General features: G+C 42.4%; 1 protein-coding gene across 1 annotated transcript; it reads right to left on the bottom strand.

The window, feature by feature from the left end:
* Window positions 1-1,945: 1,945 nt before the first annotated feature.
* On the bottom strand, window positions 1,946-18,966 carry atp13a1 (ATPase 13A1). Its single transcript, XM_048244868.1, has 26 exons — window positions 18,488-18,966; window positions 18,069-18,158; window positions 17,620-17,883; window positions 17,236-17,391; window positions 16,730-16,799; window positions 16,519-16,625; window positions 15,034-15,175; window positions 14,783-14,860; window positions 14,473-14,559; window positions 14,096-14,239; window positions 13,843-14,004; window positions 13,575-13,695; window positions 12,991-13,148; window positions 11,342-11,517; window positions 10,738-10,848; window positions 10,147-10,272; window positions 9,775-9,883; window positions 8,189-8,382; window positions 7,602-7,698; window positions 7,196-7,392; window positions 6,811-6,925; window positions 3,886-4,082; window positions 3,165-3,307; window positions 2,909-3,020; window positions 2,680-2,823; window positions 1,946-2,527 (listed from the first exon to the last, which is right to left on the bottom strand). Exons 1-26 carry the CDS (start codon window positions 18,836-18,838, stop codon window positions 2,417-2,419), a joined length of 3,762 nt encoding a protein of 1,253 aa, XP_048100825.1. The 5' UTR covers window positions 18,839-18,966; the 3' UTR covers window positions 1,946-2,416.
* Window positions 18,967-18,992: the final 26 nt, after the last annotated feature.

Genomic DNA, 18,992 nt, shown 5'->3' with positions numbered 1-18,992 from the left:
AATGGACTAGCTTGCCGTGTCATTTTTTCCACTTATATTTTTGGGGGGTCTTTGAATTCAGTCCTCTGTAGATTGATAATTTTCATTCCCACATAACGAAGTGGCATCCTTTTGTTCCTAACATATTACCCAGTCCATATCAGAATCCTGTGAATCCTACCTCACAGGATGCTCGTTTAACGTATCAAGGCTTGGACAGCTGACCGCACCTCACCATCCCACCACAGGGGTCGCCAGGGCTCAGTACTGGGCCCCCTTCTCTTTGCTATCCACACAACTTCTTTGGGACAGTGCAGTGAGCTGCCTGCAACAACAGCGGCGCTCGGGGAGCAGTGAGGGGTTAGGTGCCTTGCTCAAGGGCACTTTAGCCGTGCCTACTAGTTGGGGTTCGAACCAGCAACCCTCCGGTAACAAGTCCGAAGTGCTAACCAGTAGGCCACGTCTGCCCACAAGTCGTGTTGGCTAAAAATGCGTCAGCCAAATGTAATGTAATGTAGATATCCAGCATGTTTTCCCCATTGAGAGCTGATGTGTTTTTATTTTTTAAAGTGTATATTTTTTTAGGTAGTTATTTCAATTGACCAAAATATAGAATAATTGGCTTATTTTCTTACACATAGTGGCCATATTGGAATCTTACCAGATTATACTTGATGCCTCGTATATTGTTGAGGTTGTCATGTGATAAAATGTTCAAATTCTATCATGAATAACAAGAGATGGTCTATATTTTCACATTTGGTATCAGCCATATTGGATTTCGAAATGGCCAACATCAAGTTTGTTTGGAAATCATGTCAATAGCTTCCTTGACCATAAACATTGAGTGTTAGAACTTAAAAGACTTTTTTATCTTGTTTAATTTTAAAGTTGTATCAACAATTCTGTTAAGAATGGTAGTCATATTTGAACTCAAGATGGCGGCCACTAGGGGGGGCGCTATGTGTTGGGGTCCATTTCAATTTTTAATCACCAGGGGTAGTAGTATAACTGTGCCAAGTTTCATGCTTTCTGCAAAAACTGAACGATTCCGGTGCTTAGCCGCTGTATTATTTGTTTCAAAGTGATAACGAATTTACGGACCCCCGGAAATGGGTATAATTTTTCAGAGGTGGAAACGTTATATATATACCGAAATGTATTTTGAGCTACTTTTGCGTTCCCTTGCAATAGTTTTGCATTTCCTCACAATAATATTGCGAGGGAACACAACACTATAGCAAGAGAACCCAATAGAAATTAAATTCCTAATTCAATAAAACCAATTTCCACCATGTCCCTTCGTGGGCTCCGTAAGAATTAGCCTGGGTGAACACAAACAAACTTGTTAACAAATTTGAAAGTGCTCTGCAGAAATGATCCCATTGACACGCATTTCCGAATAACTAGAAAAACCCAGGATCAAATCACACTTGATGACAGATAGAGCAGTGCATTCAACACTGGCTGTGCTTATAACAATGGCGGTTTACAAGCACTTCTGAAATTATTTAGTAAGATTTTAATGCACCAATTTAAGTTTCATTTTTTAAATTTAATTGCCTTTTATGTCCCTGAAAGTCGTTAAAATGGGAAGTTAAGAATCGGGGGTCGTGAGACCATTTCCAGACGGACTTAATGAAGAGTAGGCCTACTATTTTTAGAAGAGTTTGGTTCCAAAATGCTATATCTCCATTTTTGAAAACATTAGTCATGGTATTTAATTGTGTATTTCAGATAATATCAATAAAATTGCCGTAGTATTGTTTTGATTGAGTAAAGATAAATCAAATAACAATAACCCAATTACAGGAAAACAACATTAACTGATTTATGAACATTCATTAAAATGGAGGATAGGCCTATAGCATTTTTGAACCAAACTTTTCACTTGTACATGTACATATTGTAAATATGGCCTTTGCACAAGCTGATAAGTGAAATAAAGAATCAGAGAACAAATGAATGACATTTTTTGGTCTTTATAAGTCTGTCAGATTTGTCTTTTTACAAAATGGAGGAAAAAAAAATTAGAACACTTTGTAATTCTCTTGGAGAACGCCCCTGTCATGTGCGCGAGTCCGAACACATAAAAACACACTCTCACTCCACACAATACTGTTGTCTTCTTCGCCAGCCACAGGAGAGGTGAGCAAGAAAGCAATGGATGAGGCTTTACATGATAGAAATGGAAAGAAAGAGAGTTGAGGAGGGAACCTTGGAGAAAAGCAGTAGGATGACCAAGAAGGAAAAATGCATTGAGAGGAAGAGGAGATGAAGAAGAACACAGAGGAGTGTTCAGCAGTAAATGTCACGCCTGTCCATCTCAGATCTCCTGTGCGTGTTGCAGACGTCTTTAACCAGCCATCTTCTCTTCTCCGCGACGGTCTGGTTGCTAAGGGCAGCGGTTGCTCGGGGCGACTGTTGGCATCACAATTCAGGAAGGCAACCTCAGGGTTCCTTTTCCCAAGAGAAACTGCAGAACTCTATCCACCAGCAGAGCTGCAACAAAGTCCACGACTAGAACTTGGGCGATCACCATCTTAAACTATTAGGAACATAATCAAGAGGCAGACTTTCAATGTGGAGCATAACAATGAATACATGCGTCACATTTCACCTTTTTAAATCAAAATTGAAACAGGAAACCCCAACGGAAACCTTAAATCATCACCACAAACATAAAAACAGTGTGCTTACTTCTGTGGGAATTTCCACGAGAGCAAACTGCTCATTAAATTCCGGCGACGACCCAGTCAGTAGCCCAACAATGGCAAAGCCTGAGAGAAATATGCTCCACATCAGGGGCCGATTCTCGCTGAGAGACTCCATGAATGGGTGGCCCTAGAAAATGGCACATTTAAATGGTTGAAGTAACAGTTTTGGCTGCTCAAACAAATTACATGATGGCTTATGGAAGAAATGTTACCTTGTAGTTAATAGCAAATGTAGCCATCTGCATGGCCATAGACATGATGTACACAGTGCTATTTATTAAGCTGGGCTCAAATTCTTTGTAGAGGTCCGCAAACTGCTCTGCTCTGTTGGACAGACAAGAGATATTACTTAACAATAATGTGGTGTATGCGCCAATTAAATGACTATTTCAACCATTATTGCAAAATTACCCAAACACACACACACATCATTATTGGCATACAAACTGAATGGCTAGTAGAGCCTACCTGGGAGGGCTTCTGCTCTGAGCTCCCTTGTACAGATACACCAAGCTGCAGAAGTGAACTGCAAACTGCAGCAGCACTGTCAGCACTGTGTATAGATTGAAGATGTTGGGTAAGGGCCGTTCTTTTGAGAGGGTTTTCAAAGGCTAGGAGGAAACATACCAGTTGAGATCAGTTCAGTGATGCAAGAGGCTAAAAACAGTGATTCAGCTGATTTTGTAAACCCCTTGGGAAAGGCTTTCCATGTCATTCGATATTATAACTTTCAAAAGGTTGAGCTCATTATAACAGTATCAAGTAGAATTTTCAGTTTGCAACATTCTAATCACTGTGATTGTACTCAAGTCCCTGTCACTGCCCGATGTGAGTTGCGCATGCTCAGACATGTTTGTTGGTTCCAAAAACTGACTTTTAAACTCTTCGATGGCAGTATTTCTGTATAAAACTAATAGCTTCGGGATTTGTGCCCTTATATTTTGTAAAAGTCAGCAAGAAATAGGCTAACTGGCCTACTATTCTAACAGGTCTGGTTTTTCAGATGTGTTTCCTGGTTCCAAAAGCTGAATTTTTAGATTGAATAGCTATCCCGAAGCTATTTGTTTTATATAGAAATACTGCCATCGAAGAGTTTAAAAAAAGTCAGTTTTTGGAACCAACAAACATGTCTGAGCATGCGCGACATCAGGCAGCGACTGTCACTTTTGAAACTTTTTTTGTAGCTGACCTTTGACCTTGAGATGAAGAGGAAACAACCAGCCAGTAGCAGTCCCTGCAACGTGGCCTGAAAGTCACTGAACTTGACTCCTTCAAGGTAGAGCACAGACTGACTGTAGGCCAGCACCAGGGCATTCAGAGCCAGAATCTTAAACATCTGTAGCGTTGTCACCAGAGTGCACCGACCCTGCTTTATCACGTGACAGACTAACAGGAGAGAGAGAGAGAGAGAGAGAGAGAAAAGAAAGAGAAAAAATCTGAATAAAAGAAGAGTTGCATGTATGTCTACTCTCTGTCTAGATAAGTCTTGGTACTGATGATGTGATGAGTTCCCCACTTACCAGCCATCTCCAAATGGCGGACCGCGGTCCGAGTCCGGACCGTGACGTGATCCTATCCGGACCCAGACCATAATAGCTTAATTTAGATTTTCACGTAAGATTTCAAAGCTGCGCTAAATGTTTCGTTGGTTAGGATAACAGCATTTACTTCAGGAGCTTCAGGAACCATCATTTCGCTTGCTGCTACTCAGCCAGTTAAATCTGTGAATTCTGATAAAGTCGAGTCAGTGAGTAAAGTAGCCTACTATGGAGAAGAGACTGATAGCCTGAAACGAGCGAGAAGAGGTGACGGGACGAGAAACAATCAGATGGATATCTAAGTTAACGATAAGTAAATTATTTTCAAATCATCGATTGCTCAAAGAGGAGAAGGCTAGACAGCGAGAACAGAGCTTTATATAACGATACGGGGGCAATACCATGCAAAACTGTCACGTTCGTAGCGCCAACTAAATATGGATGTGACAGTTTTGCGCGGAATTGCCCTGGACCTCTTCTATATGTGAAGAGTTCAGATGCAAAACCCTCTAAATCCGTCTGACCACTTTTCTTTTAAATGAGCATTTAAATTCAGTCTCCTATAGGTTTTTGCCTATAAATCGATATTTCAGACCAGGAAAGGAGTGGTATTTAGTGGGTTTAGAAGTTAAATTATTTGATTAGCGTATACTATGTGTGGAGAGCATCCCCTCACCATCTTTATCTCATTTTTGACATAGGTGGCATTTAGAGGCTTTTGCATCTGAACCCTTCATATTCTGAGAGGCGATTTTAAGCGCCAATTTGAAGCACCTCTACTAGACAAAGCATATATTTTGAGCAAGCATAGGGTAGGCTAGGCCCATTCAACAGTGAACTGAGACCACAAAATATTTTACGATTTAAGAAGGAAATATGATTGATCCACCACAATCTAGTTAAGCCTACATGCATTCACTGCCCAACAACGTGATATTCCTGGGTTTCCAGGATGTTGGGTCAACATAAAAAAAACTAAAACAATTAAATTAAACTTGCTGATTAATGGGTTCAAGGAACCAGCTGTGGAATATCCATCCTTGTCTCAGCTCAAATTTTATTTTAAGTTCACATTAATATCTTACAAATAGCCAAGGCTACTCAGTTTTTCTCCCCAATTAGGCTACTCTTATCTTGCCTTATTTCTCCTCATTTCGATTGTTGCCTTTTAGGCTACTTATTTTATTTCACATTAAACATTAGGCCTAGGCCTACAATCTTCTATTTCATGAATTTCCCCTTGGGGATCAATAAAGTATCTATCTATCTAGCTATCTATCTATCTATCTATCTATCTATCTATCTATCTATCTATCTATCTATCTATCTATCTACAACTAGCCTCCATCCATCCATTCTAATATTATACATACATACATACATACATATACATAGCCTAAACACGCACGTTAAACATTATGATGCTCCGGACCTTTGCTTGAGGAAATTTTCCGTAACTGGACCTCGCTGAAGATGAATTGAATACCCCTGCCTTAGACCCTCTCCTACAAGGCCTCCGCAGTGCACTGACATGAGTGTGGCGGACTCTGCCTTCAACGTTTAATTATATTAGCTTCCATTGTCTCCAATACAACCCCCCACACCACCGCCAAACCATTTCGTCACCTCGTGTAGATACAATTCAGTTCTATTTTGTCAGCGCCTCTCATTAAAATCCATTGTTTATCAAACATTTGTCAGCTGAAAATGTCATGCACTCGAGTGGTTGGCGGCTATATGCAGAGGCCTCGCTCCGCATATAGCCGCTGACATGAGTGCACTGTTGTTGCCACGCACATCAGCGCCAACATTTTTAAGACACATTTTAACAAACAAAACAAATAGGTGCCACATTATCGATGGTCACAAAATTTGTATTATAATAATTTATTTGTAATAATTTAATTATGTTATCCGTGTGGATTGGCTGATCCACCTAGCAGGAAAGGACCAGTTCATCCACCAATTCACATAGACAACATACATTTGTGTCCACCCCCAATGAGGCATCTATTTGGCACGTGAGCATGTAAGACGCCTTTTTGGAAGATGGTGGAGGCCAACTGGGTTCCAAACTGTCTGAAGCTAATCCTTTAAATCCTGACCTCCTGGTTACAACAAAAGAAGCTTCATTCTCATGTTCAGAGTGTTTCTTACTTCTAATATCTCTACACTAGACATTTACTCTACACATTTACTGACAACATTGCCACTCTAGACATTAGGGCTGCAAACTAATTTCATAATCGATAATCTGTCGATTATTTTCTCAATTAATCAATGAGTTATTTGATCAATAACATGTCAGAAAATAGTGAAAAAACATCTATCAGTGTTTTTCTGAAAGCCTTAAGAAAGATTGTGTCCTCAAATATCTTTCTTTGGCCACACGCCAAAGGAGTAAGTAAAGCTGAAAATATTTTATAATATAATATAATTGATACAAAAATGACCAAAATCAATTTATTTGATCGATTAATTGAGGTAGCCCTGCTACACATGTTTACTGACAAACTTCCATGAAAGTGAAAAGGAGGGAGAGAAATCAGGTGAGTGGGAAGCAGGACACTACTTACTGCACTGAATAGATGACAGCTTTGAGGTAAATGGTGCAGCAATTGAGGCGTCTCCCAGTTTGACCACTTGGACCTGATCCTCCTCCAGCTCGCGCAGCACCTGACTGATCCTCTCCTGCACAGAGAATGGCCAATAATCAAAACATGAGCCTTTCACCACAGAACTTCAGAGAGGAAGTAAGGGACAGAGATAGATTAGAGGCTAGTCAATCACTCTACTATCATCACACCAGTGACATTTAATGACTCAAGCAAAATGAAAGGGGCAAGTTGTGTGTGGCATGGAAGCAACACAGGCACACACACTCAAAATGGCACATTTGTGCTTGCACCTCACTGTCACGCTCACACAAACACATAGTCAGTCACTCTTACACACACACACCTTCTGAGCAGCGAGTTGCTCCTCCCTCTGTGCCATGACCCTGTGCCTGGCGGCGCGGGAGCTGAGCTTGCTCCCGGAGGTTAGCGCGGGAGGCAGGGCCCTGGAGTCACAGGCCGCCGCCGCCGCCGCCTCCCTTTCCTTTCCCCGCTTCTTCCTCTCAGGGATGCGCTCGGGCGCGTTAGCCAGCAAGGCCACTCCTGTCCACACAAACAGAGCATGATGGACGCACCGGATTTCAACAAATCCGTTTTTACTTGTCTAATATACGGTGCTTATTTAATATCCTGGATAATTGTGATCATTTTTGCTCATGGGACAAACATTTGTGCATGCTTTTGTGCATGCACAGTGTTCTACATCAGCTGTCTCTATGCAAATAGATATGTAGCGTGATGGGTGCACTCACCAATGTGGGCGTGTTTGAGCGCTCCAACGTCGTTGGTCCCGTCCCCACACATCAGAGTCGTGAAGCCCAGTCCCTTCAGACTGGTGATGACAAACTCCTGCAGGACAAAGCAGCCATCACATCATACCATGAGACCATAAGCATAACCCCACAGTGAGCTCTTTGTAACGTTGTGCTCTCCTAAGAATGTGTCTTTTCATTGCATGGTGGGGAAAATCGCTATGCAGTCCGGAGATGTTGGGTGTCTACTGTCTACCAAGAGTGCAGGAACTGCAATGCGGCACACTTTACACTACAATGCTCCATCGTCTTGTCTTTCTGTTGCTGGAGATTATCCACTGGGACAACTCCATGGCTTACTTTGCCAAATCAATTATTTGTTCTTATTCAAACATGAGGCTATATTTTCCCTCCTCTTTTCCTATTCATTCATCATTTAAGTCAGTTTTTTTTCCAGGCCATCTAAAAATAACTGGTCTAAAAATATGTGCCTGTTATTTGCATACACTGCAAGCTCAGATAAGGCACCAAGAGACTTTAAAAAACAAAGGATGTTCACAACTTGCTGACAGGGAGAAAATTCTAACCTTCTGTTTGGGGTTGACACGAGCGAAAACCTGCACATGGGGTAAAAGGGCATTTAGTAGTTTGGTGTCATAGGTCAGTCTGGCCAAGCCCTCCCCTGTCACACACAGGTCGTACTGTTGGACAAAATCTGGCACGGAGGGAGGGGGCAAGGCCACACACACGCTGCCATCGATGGACTCCCACTGCCAATCATCTGGAACACAACATACAGTACACAATGTGGCCATGGATAAGATCAAATGCGCTTCACATAAGAAATATACAATATAATATAATATACATATAAGTATATAATAAATATACAATATAATATTACACAGTATATACATATAATATGTTATTGACCAAAATTCAAGATAGGTCTCATTTGCTATTTGTCTGAAGAATTCTTCTGTGTTTAATATCAACAGTGGTGAGAATAAAAAAGGCTTGAAGCAAAATTTCTAATCAAGGCTTTGTGCTGTTTATGAATGCTGCTGTAGAGCCCATGACAGTTGTTTTGAATCTAACATAATCAGTGTGTGACCCAGTTGAGAATGTATGACTCATTTTTCATTTGTTTTTAAAATGCGTCTTGGGTTCTCTGATCACAAGTGGCCAGTTCTAAATACAGGTGTGAACAATCACTGGGTGTGAAGATCACTGGGATCCGATCACTCAAATGTCTTGCCGAGATGGTCTGAGATGCATTTGATCACACATGTTTTAGTGTAAATGTTACTGCATTTTGATGCATCCCGGACAATGGGAATGAATGTGATGTTGTCAATAGCTGAATCTAAACACAAGTGGTCAGCTGCACAGGTGTGTCCCCACTGACCACTTGTTATCAGATCACCCAAAACGCATTCTAAACACAAATGTACAACAACAACAATGAGCACTACAGTGTGCCACTAATGACTAATTTTCTAACGACTAATCTTTTGACTAATTCTTCGATTAGTCGACTAATCTAAACGACAAATTAAAAAAAAAAAAATCAAGTGTTTGTTATTTCGTTGTGTCCATTTTATTTTGAACTTAACTGAAGGGTAACTGAAAGGTCTGACATTATTGTACAGTACAATAATGTCAGACCTTTGATAGACTTTATTTGTACTGTACATTCAGTGTTGCCATGGACATAGACAATGTTCAATGTTTGTCAAACTTCTTTGACCTGAGGGCCGGTCATGGCATACTTTGGGGTCATAGGGCCCACCTATATGAACCCACCCCCCATCAAATTATCATTACATCACATCAAAATTATTATTGTTATGCTATATTGTTATATATGCACTTCAAAGCAGCCAATGTTAAAGTGCTAACATTGTTCACAAAAAGTTTGTGAAAACATGCACATCAGAGGACTACTGTTTTGACCAAAAATAAATAGGGGGTCAATAGTAAAACAACTCTTCGACTAAAAAAATTGCCGTCGACTAATTTTCATGGTCGATTAGGTCGACTAAGTCGACTAATCGTGGCAGCACTAAAGCACTAAGAAGCAAATAAGGTCACAGCATGTCTTTCTTTGACAAGCTGTGTGTGTGTGTGTGTGTGTGTGTGTGTGTGTGTGTGTGTGTGTGTGTGTGTGTACCTGGACTGGGGCCTGCCTGCAGTATGAGTGTGTGTGGCCTCTGGATGAAGTTGAGCTCTCTGGCCACGTGGCAGGCTGTCAGTGGGTTGTCTCCTGTGATCATCACAACCTAAAGACAGAGACAAGCATGATGGGGAGAAGCCAGAGACATTGAGACTGAAGACTGGACACCTGTGGTAATCTACAATTGTAATGTAAGGTGTTATAATTAATATATATGCAGGTGTCTTTCACATTTTTTGTTCAACACTTATTGAGACCTAAAATCAGGTCCAAACACATAAAGTTGCAGTGCGCAGACTTCAGTGAAAACTCTGTTGAAAACTCATTCAATATGGCCAACTGCATGAGTGTTCATTTTTTTCCGCTCACATGGTGCGACGCCTCCTGGATCTCCTTGATAACCATGCGGCTATCGTTCTTCAGAGGGCAGGAGACGACCATGAAGCCGACAAAGCGCAGGTCGCACTCCAGAGCCTCCCGTGTGATCTCTCGCACCTGGAGGAGAGAGAGAAAGAAACGTTCAAAAAAAAAAAAAGAACAGTCGTTCCTCTGCACACTCCTCTATGACGCAGCAATCCTGTCGGAACTGGATCTTCTCGCTCCAGTAAAAAAAAAGGACCCCAGAAATAGAAACCAGAACATATTTCCACAGAACGACTGGAGAGCCGTCCCAGAAATAGACTACCACCGATTTAGAAACTGATGGAGGAGCAGAAAAAATAAGTTAAAGAATCAATCGAGCTTGAAGAAAAGCTCAAAAAAAGACGCATAACTTTTTCCTTCTCTGAATGACAAACATGATTTCACAAAACAGACTACAGGTGTGAAAAGTGATCTCACCAGAAAACAGTAAGAAAACAGGCAGTGAGTGAAAGAAAGAGTGAAAGTGAGAGTGAGAGAGAGAGAGATTAAAAGAGTGAGAAAGTGTGTGTGTGTGTGTGTGTGTGTGTGTGTGTGTACCTGCTGATGGCTGAGGTGTCCCATCTCTTTGTAGCCCAGAGCTAGCACCCTGGCCCCTTCTCGAGACATGGCCTTATGCACCTCGTCATAGCTGGGAGGGCACTCGGAAAACTGCAAAAGGGAAAATAAAAGACGGCCTAGATGATGCATCATTTATTGGGCCGATCGTCCATCATCACCCCTTCACAGTCTGTGAAACATTGAGGTCAAGGAGCCAGAAGCGGCACCAACTAGACAGGAGCGCTCGCTGAGTTGTAGGACACGCACACTAATATATCGATTTGTCAGTACCAATTTTTTTTCTCACAGGGCAGCAGAAAGTCTGATTTTCTTTGGATCTTTAAATATATAAAGAGGTAATTTCAGTCATAGCTACATGTGACTATATAAAAACAATCTACAACGCTCTGCCGAAGCTGTCTTTCTGCCATCTCGGTACATTTTTAAATTGTAGACCGATATTGTCCACCTTGAAGTAATATACAGAGACAAAATGAAACACAAGTGACTTCTGTCTCATGTGTCTTGAAAACCTGACACGAAGCCCCAACCAAATGCAAATCGATCGTCAGCATGTCTACAGAAAAAGCGCTTGACTTCTTACCATTCCCCTCAGGGTCTCTGGAGCGCCTTTGACCGTGGAGATGTAGCACAGCTCAGTGGACCCCAGTCTCTCATACGACGCCAGGACAGACATCCTCTTCAGAGCGCTGGCGAAGTGGAACCGCTGGTGGATTTTCAGCCCTGGCGTCTTGATGCCCCTCGCAAACACCTTCTCATCTAATCACAGAGACCACCATTAGAGCTCATTACAAAGATCAGACTGTGGGGATGCTAATTGGTGTTAACTAACAGGTCACAGGCTCTTCTGTTGGAGATCCTCCACACATACCAACACAGACCTAGCTATGACTTTCTAGCACTAATCAGGACTGAAGAAAGTTGCAGTACCCTCTAATGGCATATAGTCACGCTTACTTTCAGAGATACAAAAACATGTTTGAGTTTGGAATACGATTACAGAATATCCACTAGAAGCCGTTCCAAGTTCCTGAAAGTTAGGAGAGGTAACAGACACCACTGAGCCCAAGGCTGTCAAATTAAAATGATCAATCACCTCAGAGTTTCATCTAACAAAAATAATGTGACAACAAAGGTAAGAAAAGTTTTCAGTTAATCACTAAAAGAAAACACTAGGGAGTAATGACGCTTTTGAGATACCATACCATATGAATACCATGCTCTGCTGGAAAACACTCTCAATGTGAAATAAACCCAATTCCCAGGTCGGCTTCCACTGAGTTGTACCAGAGACTTTCTAATGAAGAGACACAGCACTCAAAAAATCCTCCATAGAAATGCATGGGGTTAGTTTGTAACGCCAATATGGCAGTTGTCTTCACATATCCCAGCCCTTCCGCGGCAAAACTTCGACATGTGAATACACTGAGCCAATCATGTGGTGTGTTGTGAATACATTGAGCCAATCATTTGGTGTGTTGTGAAAACATTGTGCCAATCATGTGTTGTGATCTCGCCGCTGGAGCAAGGTTGGTGTCGTGAAGCCTTGCGCACGTGCATTTCTGCCGAAATAGATGCCCAAATAAATGCCCAAAAAGCGTTGCAATATGGCCGCCGAGTGGAGGGACTTGCCTAAAAGGACTTTGGTTGCACTTCATCTTTAAAGATGACAGAGTGGATGAGCGGAGTATTTTTTCTTGTTCTCTGATTCCAACATAGAAATTATGCAACTTTGGTCTGTCAAAAACATGCTCAGATGCTATTTAACAAGCTCATTTACAAGCCTATGATAAGGCTGGGAAATAAAATGGCCCATTTGACCAGATATCTAGCGCCCCCTCATGCTTATCTGGCACTGACATAAATAATTAAGTGAGCTTTACGTTGATTGGCTGCCCTGCAACCAAAGACAGCAACTTCTACCTGAATCGAAGTGGTAATAATGTAAGGTGCAGAGGGGGGTGGGGATCAGAGTGATGGTTGGGGTCACAGACAGTATTTGTTCAGATTTACCCATTTTTTAAGACATTTCAATAACCAAGATGTGCATAAGGAGGAAACAACCCTGTTTACGGTTCACGGTAGCTTTGTTGCCATGCACTGAAATCTCCTTACTCAACACAGCCAAGGTAAAAACGTTTTTTTCATTCTATGTCATCTTTAAGCAACAATAGCAACTAGAATGCACTATGTAGTTCTATACAGCATATTTTCCTGCTCTTGGACCTTTACCTTTAGTGAGACTCCAGTCAGCAGCCGTCAGCATGGCCTTCTCCAGGGGATCGCCCACCAGCTGTCCATCATCTAGAGTGACCAATGAGTGACACGTGGCCACAACCCGATGCGTCTCCACCGGTATCTCGGACACCGGCATCACTTCTTTGCCTTCCCTGTGGAATAGAACAGAGAGCTTGAGATTTGCTACAGATAATAAAGATACATAAAGTATAGATACAAAATACAGATGCAGTAGTACAGCATGTGGAATCTTACTGCCAAGAAAGCCACAGCTGTTTTTGGGACCAACACTAAATGCTAATACCACTAATCAGTAATAAAATATTCATTACAGACCTGTGGACTAGTCCCCCCTACTGTGTTCTAGCTGGCATTAAGCATTTCTATGCTGTCTGTGGCTGGTACCCTTTTCTAAGTGCAACACCCGTGCACTAGTTTCTTTCTGCAGTCAACAAGCTGGGGCTGTTTGGTTTCAGTCCCGGAGTTTGCAGTGTCTCATTTTACAACCAGTGCACAGACAGCAGTTATCTTATCACAGAGAGGATATGCCACGAAACAAAACCACAAGAGAGGTGTACCTTAGTCCAGCGACGCCTCGCACTACCAAACTGTCACTCGTCAAAGTGCCCGTCTTATCAAAGCAACAGACTTCCACCTTCCCTGCAAACGGTATCCTGAAAGGCTCTGTGCAGAACACATCTACACAGAGACAAAAAGAGACAGTGTGTATGTGTGTGTGTGTGTGTGTGTGTGTGTGTGTGTGGGGGGGGGGGGTGGTGGTGGTGATTCATTTTATATGAATATTCTCTAAAGAAAGCTGCATAACTGACAATGAAAGGTACTCACAGAGCTTGGCCAGGGCAATGAGCGATGTATTCACAGCTAGCGACAGCTCTATTGGAAGCTCAGGAGGTACAACTGAGGTGAGGGATGAGGTGCAGTCTTTAAGTGACAGGAGAAACAGGCGTTGTACAAACATGTAGAAACATGTAGGGGCAAGTGTGCAGTCTTTAAGGACAGGAGAAACAGAACGTTGTACAAACATGTAGGGGCAAGTGTGCAGTCTTTAAGTGACAGGAGAAACAGGCGTTGTACAAACATGTAGGGGCAAGTGTGCAGTCTTTAAGTGACAGGAGAAACAGAACGTTGTACAAACATGTAGGGGCAAGTGTGCAGTCTTTAAGTGACAGGAGAAACAGGCGTTGTACAAACATGTAGAAACATGTAGGGGCAAGTGTGCAGTCTTTAAGGACAGGAGAAACAGAACGTTGTACAAACATGTAGAAACATGTAGGGGCAAGTGTGCAGTCTTTAAGTGACAGGAGAAACAGGCGTTGTACAAACATGTAGAAACATGTAGGGGCAAGTGTGCAGTCTTTAAGTGACAGGAGAAACAGGCGTTGTACAAACATGTAGAAACATGTAGGGGCAAGTGTGCAGTCTTTAAGTGACAGGAGAAACAGGCGTTGTACAAACATGTAGGGGCAAGTGTGCAGTCTTTAAGTGACAGGAGAAACAGGCGTTGTACAAACATGTAGAAACATGTAGGGGCAAGTGTGCAGTCTTTAAGGACAGGAGAAACAGAACGTTGTACAAACATGTAGAAACATGTAGGGGCAAGTGTGCAGTCTTTAAGTGACAGGAGAAACAGGCGTTGTACAAACATGTAGGGGCAAGTGTGCAGTCTTTAAGGACAGGAGAAACAGAACGTTGTACAAACATGTAGAAACATGTAGGGGCAAGTGTGCAGTCTTTAAGGACAGGAGAAACAGAACGTTGTACAAACATGTAGGGGCAAGTGTGCAGTCTTTAAGTGACAGGAGAAACAGAGCGTTGTACAAACATGTAGGGGCAAGTGTGCAGTCTTTAAGGACAGGAGAAACAGAGCGTTGTACAAACATGTAGAAACATGTAGGGGCAAGTGTGCAGTCTTTAAGTGACAGGAGAAACAGGCGTTGTACAAACATGTAGAAACATGTAGGGGCAAGTGTGCAGTCTTTAAGTGACAGGAGAAACAGGCGTTGTACAAACATGTACAAACATGTAGGGGCAAGTGTGCAGTCTTTAAGGACAGGAGAACAGAGTTGTAATAAAACATGTAGGAGCCAAGTGTGCAGTCTTTAAGTGACAGGAGGAAACAAGAATCGTTGTAATAAACATGTAGGGGGCAGTGTGCAGTCTTTAAGGACAGGAGAAACAGAACGTTGTACAAACATGTAGGGGCAAGTGTGCAGTCTTTAAGTGACAGGAGAAACAGAACGTTGTACAAACATGTAGGGGCAAGTGTGCAGTCTTTAAGTGACAGGAGAAACAGAACGTTGTACAAACATGTAGGGGCAAGTGTGCAGTCTTTAAGTGACAGGAGAAACAGGCGTTGTACAAACATGTAGAAACATGTAGGGGCAAGTGTGCAGTCTTTAAGGACAGGAGAAACAGAACGTTGTACAAACATGTAGGGGCAAGTGTGCAGTCTTTAAGGACAGGAGAAACAGAACGTTGTACAAACATGTAGGGGCAAGTGTGCAGTCTTTAAGTGACAGGAGAAACAGAACGTTGTACAAACATGTAGAAACATGTAGGGGCAAGTGTGCAGTCTTTAAGTGACAGGAGAAACAGAACGTTGTACAAACATGTAGAAACATGTAGGGGCAAGTATGCAGTCTTTAAGTGACAGGAGAAACAGGCGTTGTACAAACATGTAGAAACATGTAGGGGCAAGTGTGCAGTCTTTAAGGACAGGAGAAACAGAGCGTTGTACAAACATGTAGAAACATGTAGGGGCAAGTGTGCAGTCTTTAAGGACAGGAGAAACAGAGCGTTGTACAAACATGTAGAAACATGTAGGGGCAAGTGTGCAGTCTTTAAGTGACAGGAGAAACAGAGCGTTGTACAAACATGTAGAAACATGTAGGGGCAAGTATGCAGTCTTTAATACAAACATGTAGGGGCAAGTGTGCAGTCTTTAAGTGACAGGAGAAACAGAGCGCTTGTACAAACATGTAGGGGCAAGTGTGCAGTCTTTAAGTGACAGGAGAAACAGAACGCCAGTACAAACATGTAGGGGCAAGTGTGCAGTCTTTAAGTGACAGGAGAAAACAGAACGTTGTACAAACATGTAGAAACATGTAGGGGCAAGTGTGCAGTCTTTAAGTGACAGGAGAAACAGAACGTTGTACAAACATGTAGAAACATGTAGGGCAAGTGTGCAGTCTTTAAGTGACAGGAGAAACAGAACGTTACAAACATGTAGAAACATGTAGGGCAAGTGTGCAGTCTTTAAGTGACAGGAGAAACAGAACGTTGTACAAACATGTAGAAACATGTAGGGGCAAGTGTGCAGTCTTTAAGTGACAGGAGAAACAGAACGTTGTACAAACATGTAGAAACATGTAGGGGCAAGTATGCAGTCTTTAAGTGACAGGAGAAACAGAACGTTGTACAAACATGTAGAAACATGTAGGGGCAAGTATGCAGTCTTTAAGTGACAGGAGAAACAGAACGTTGAACTGAGCAAAGTCTAACCTTCATCTGTGGAACGGACTCTCCCGTCAGCATCGCCTCATCTACGATGCAGCGGCCTCGGAGCAGCAGGACATCACATGGCACAAGGTTCTCCTGCGGAGAGCGGCCTAATGACAGGCAAAAAGCACAGGCATAAGCCAAGACAATTCTCCATACCATAACACAATTAGTAATTGAATGGAAAATCGCACAACTGAAATGTAAATTTTACCTATTGACACAATGTCCCCTGGGACAAGTTCATCACTGGACACTGGTCGCCATTTTCTATTTCTATAAACCTGTGAAAGATTAAGAACAGCTGATCAGACCAATTTACCTGCCTTGATGGTCTATTCCATTGATCTTTACATCATATAATCTGGAAAATGTTCTTTAACTGTTGTGATATAATAATAATAATAATAATAATAATAATAATAATAATAATAGTTGGTTATTGAACTAACAGTGACTTTATCTGAATATATGACATTTTATGAAGTTAATGTTAATGTTATTAATTAAGAAAACAATCAGATTGCGCTTTTCTGCTTTTTTGCACTTCTAGTTAGACGCAAACTGCATTTAGTTTTCTCTGTACTTGTACTCTGCACACTGACAATAAAGTTGAATCAAATCTAATCTAATCGTAGCCACAACATAATTTCAGATGGGAAGACAGAGGAGAGACAGAGGAGTATTAACAACACTCGATTGATCCAAATGGACAGCTACCTGAATCATGTAGGGTTTGTTTCCCATCCTGCGGATCTCGGACATGTTCCTCATCTGCTGCTGCACTAGAGATGCCTCAAACGCCACCAGCATGAAGAGGGTGAAGACGCTGTAGTACCAGTATTCATCCAGACACCACAGGCCTACGCAGAACACCTGTGCATGACCCCAGTAAGGTTATTCATCATGTGCCTCTGACACAATACAGAAACAGCATTTAAAGATCTCTATAAAAACTCAATTAGGTCTTAAGAAATCAGAACTGATTGGCAGAGCAGGTGAACGTTAAGTGCCACACAGAGAGATCTGAAGTGAACCTTTTGGTGTTCTCTGGGTGTGTACCAATAACGAGAACATAACACAAGCATGCTCATGTTAGCTCACCTGGAAGACGAAAAAAGGGGCAGTGGCTCGCTCTTTGAAGAGTTCCAGGAAGTCTGGCACCATCATTTCAGCGCGGTTAGTTCCATAGCGCTTCTCAGCAGCACGTAAATCAGCCTCTTCCTGGTAGCCTCGCCACGCCTGGAAGTAACCCATGGGCTGGTCCACGGGGAAGGCAACAGGGAGAAAGCGCTTCTTCTCCTTTCTGTCAAACACATATCTGATTTTCTGGAACTCAAATGATAAGATCCCCTCTCCATTTTCGTCCTGTTGCAAAAAGGGAGATGGGAAAAGGTTGCATTATGAGCATAGCCACATCACAGGTTATCTGCAAACTTTCAAGTTTGAATTGTGTGTGTGTGATGGTTGATTGGCTGAGCACCAAACACAGAGGTCGTAACAATGGTAGGGGAGCCTCTTGACACTTTACCCACAAACAAAAGAAATCTCACCTGGTCCCTCTGCAATGCTACGAGCTCTGCAGAACCATTGTTTGGCGTAGGTATTACTTTAGCCAAAGTGGCCTTTTCTGGATCTGGCTCCTGTTGGGACACAGATGGGAGTTTCACTTTGCACTTTCACCCATATCACTTAGAACTGAGGTCTTTCCCTCAATTGACGAATTGTTCATCTTTGGAAATGGCTACTCTAATGTTGACAGTAGGCCTATCCTCTGTGATCATTATGCAATGTCATTATCTCTTTTCCTCCAGAAATTGATAGTATAAACATGCATAGACTACAGTCGTAACATACTGGGAATGTGAGTGTGAAAATAAATGACAACTAGGACTTCCACTCGAGAGCCATGTAACGACTGGGACATTTGTTGTTAAACACGTCGACAGAAAACAGAAAAATGACACTTTACCTTCACACAGGTAAGCAAACAGTGCGCATGCACTGACCAATAACCAGAAAGCACCGTGAGGACGTGCGCGATCCCGATAGCGGCAAGTGCTAGCAGGCCGGCCTCAGGATAGTCAGCAGCCCCATATACTCCTAACCATACATAAAGCCAGCCCGGGTAAAGTACTGTCATGAATGGAAGTACTGTGCCATGAAAAAGCGTAGGCCTGCGTCGATACAGTGACACCGAGCTAACTAGCTCGTCGCTAGCACTATTATCATGGTTGTGGTTCATAGAGGGGGCCATCTGCAGCTCCCCCGACCCCAGAATTCCATCTCCAGCCATGTTTTCAAGCTTTTCAGTTTCTTTCATTCTTGCGTACTCCTTCCACACTTGCCCCCCCTTCTCGCCACCTCCTCCGGACTTAGGGTGCTGGTGAAATGATAAACTCTCGCAATTCCGTGGTCCAGTCGGTGTCCAGATTCAATTTCGGAATTTCTTTCACACCGAAGCCAACTTCCGTGTA

The sequence above is a fragment of the Alosa alosa genome, chromosome 6 (assembly GCF_017589495.1).
Source record: "Alosa alosa isolate M-15738 ecotype Scorff River chromosome 6, AALO_Geno_1.1, whole genome shotgun sequence".
Lineage (NCBI taxonomy): Eukaryota > Metazoa > Chordata > Actinopteri > Clupeiformes > Clupeidae > Alosa > Alosa alosa.
Note: the sequence above shows the minus strand (reverse complement) of the source record. Positions and strands in the feature narration are given on the sequence as shown.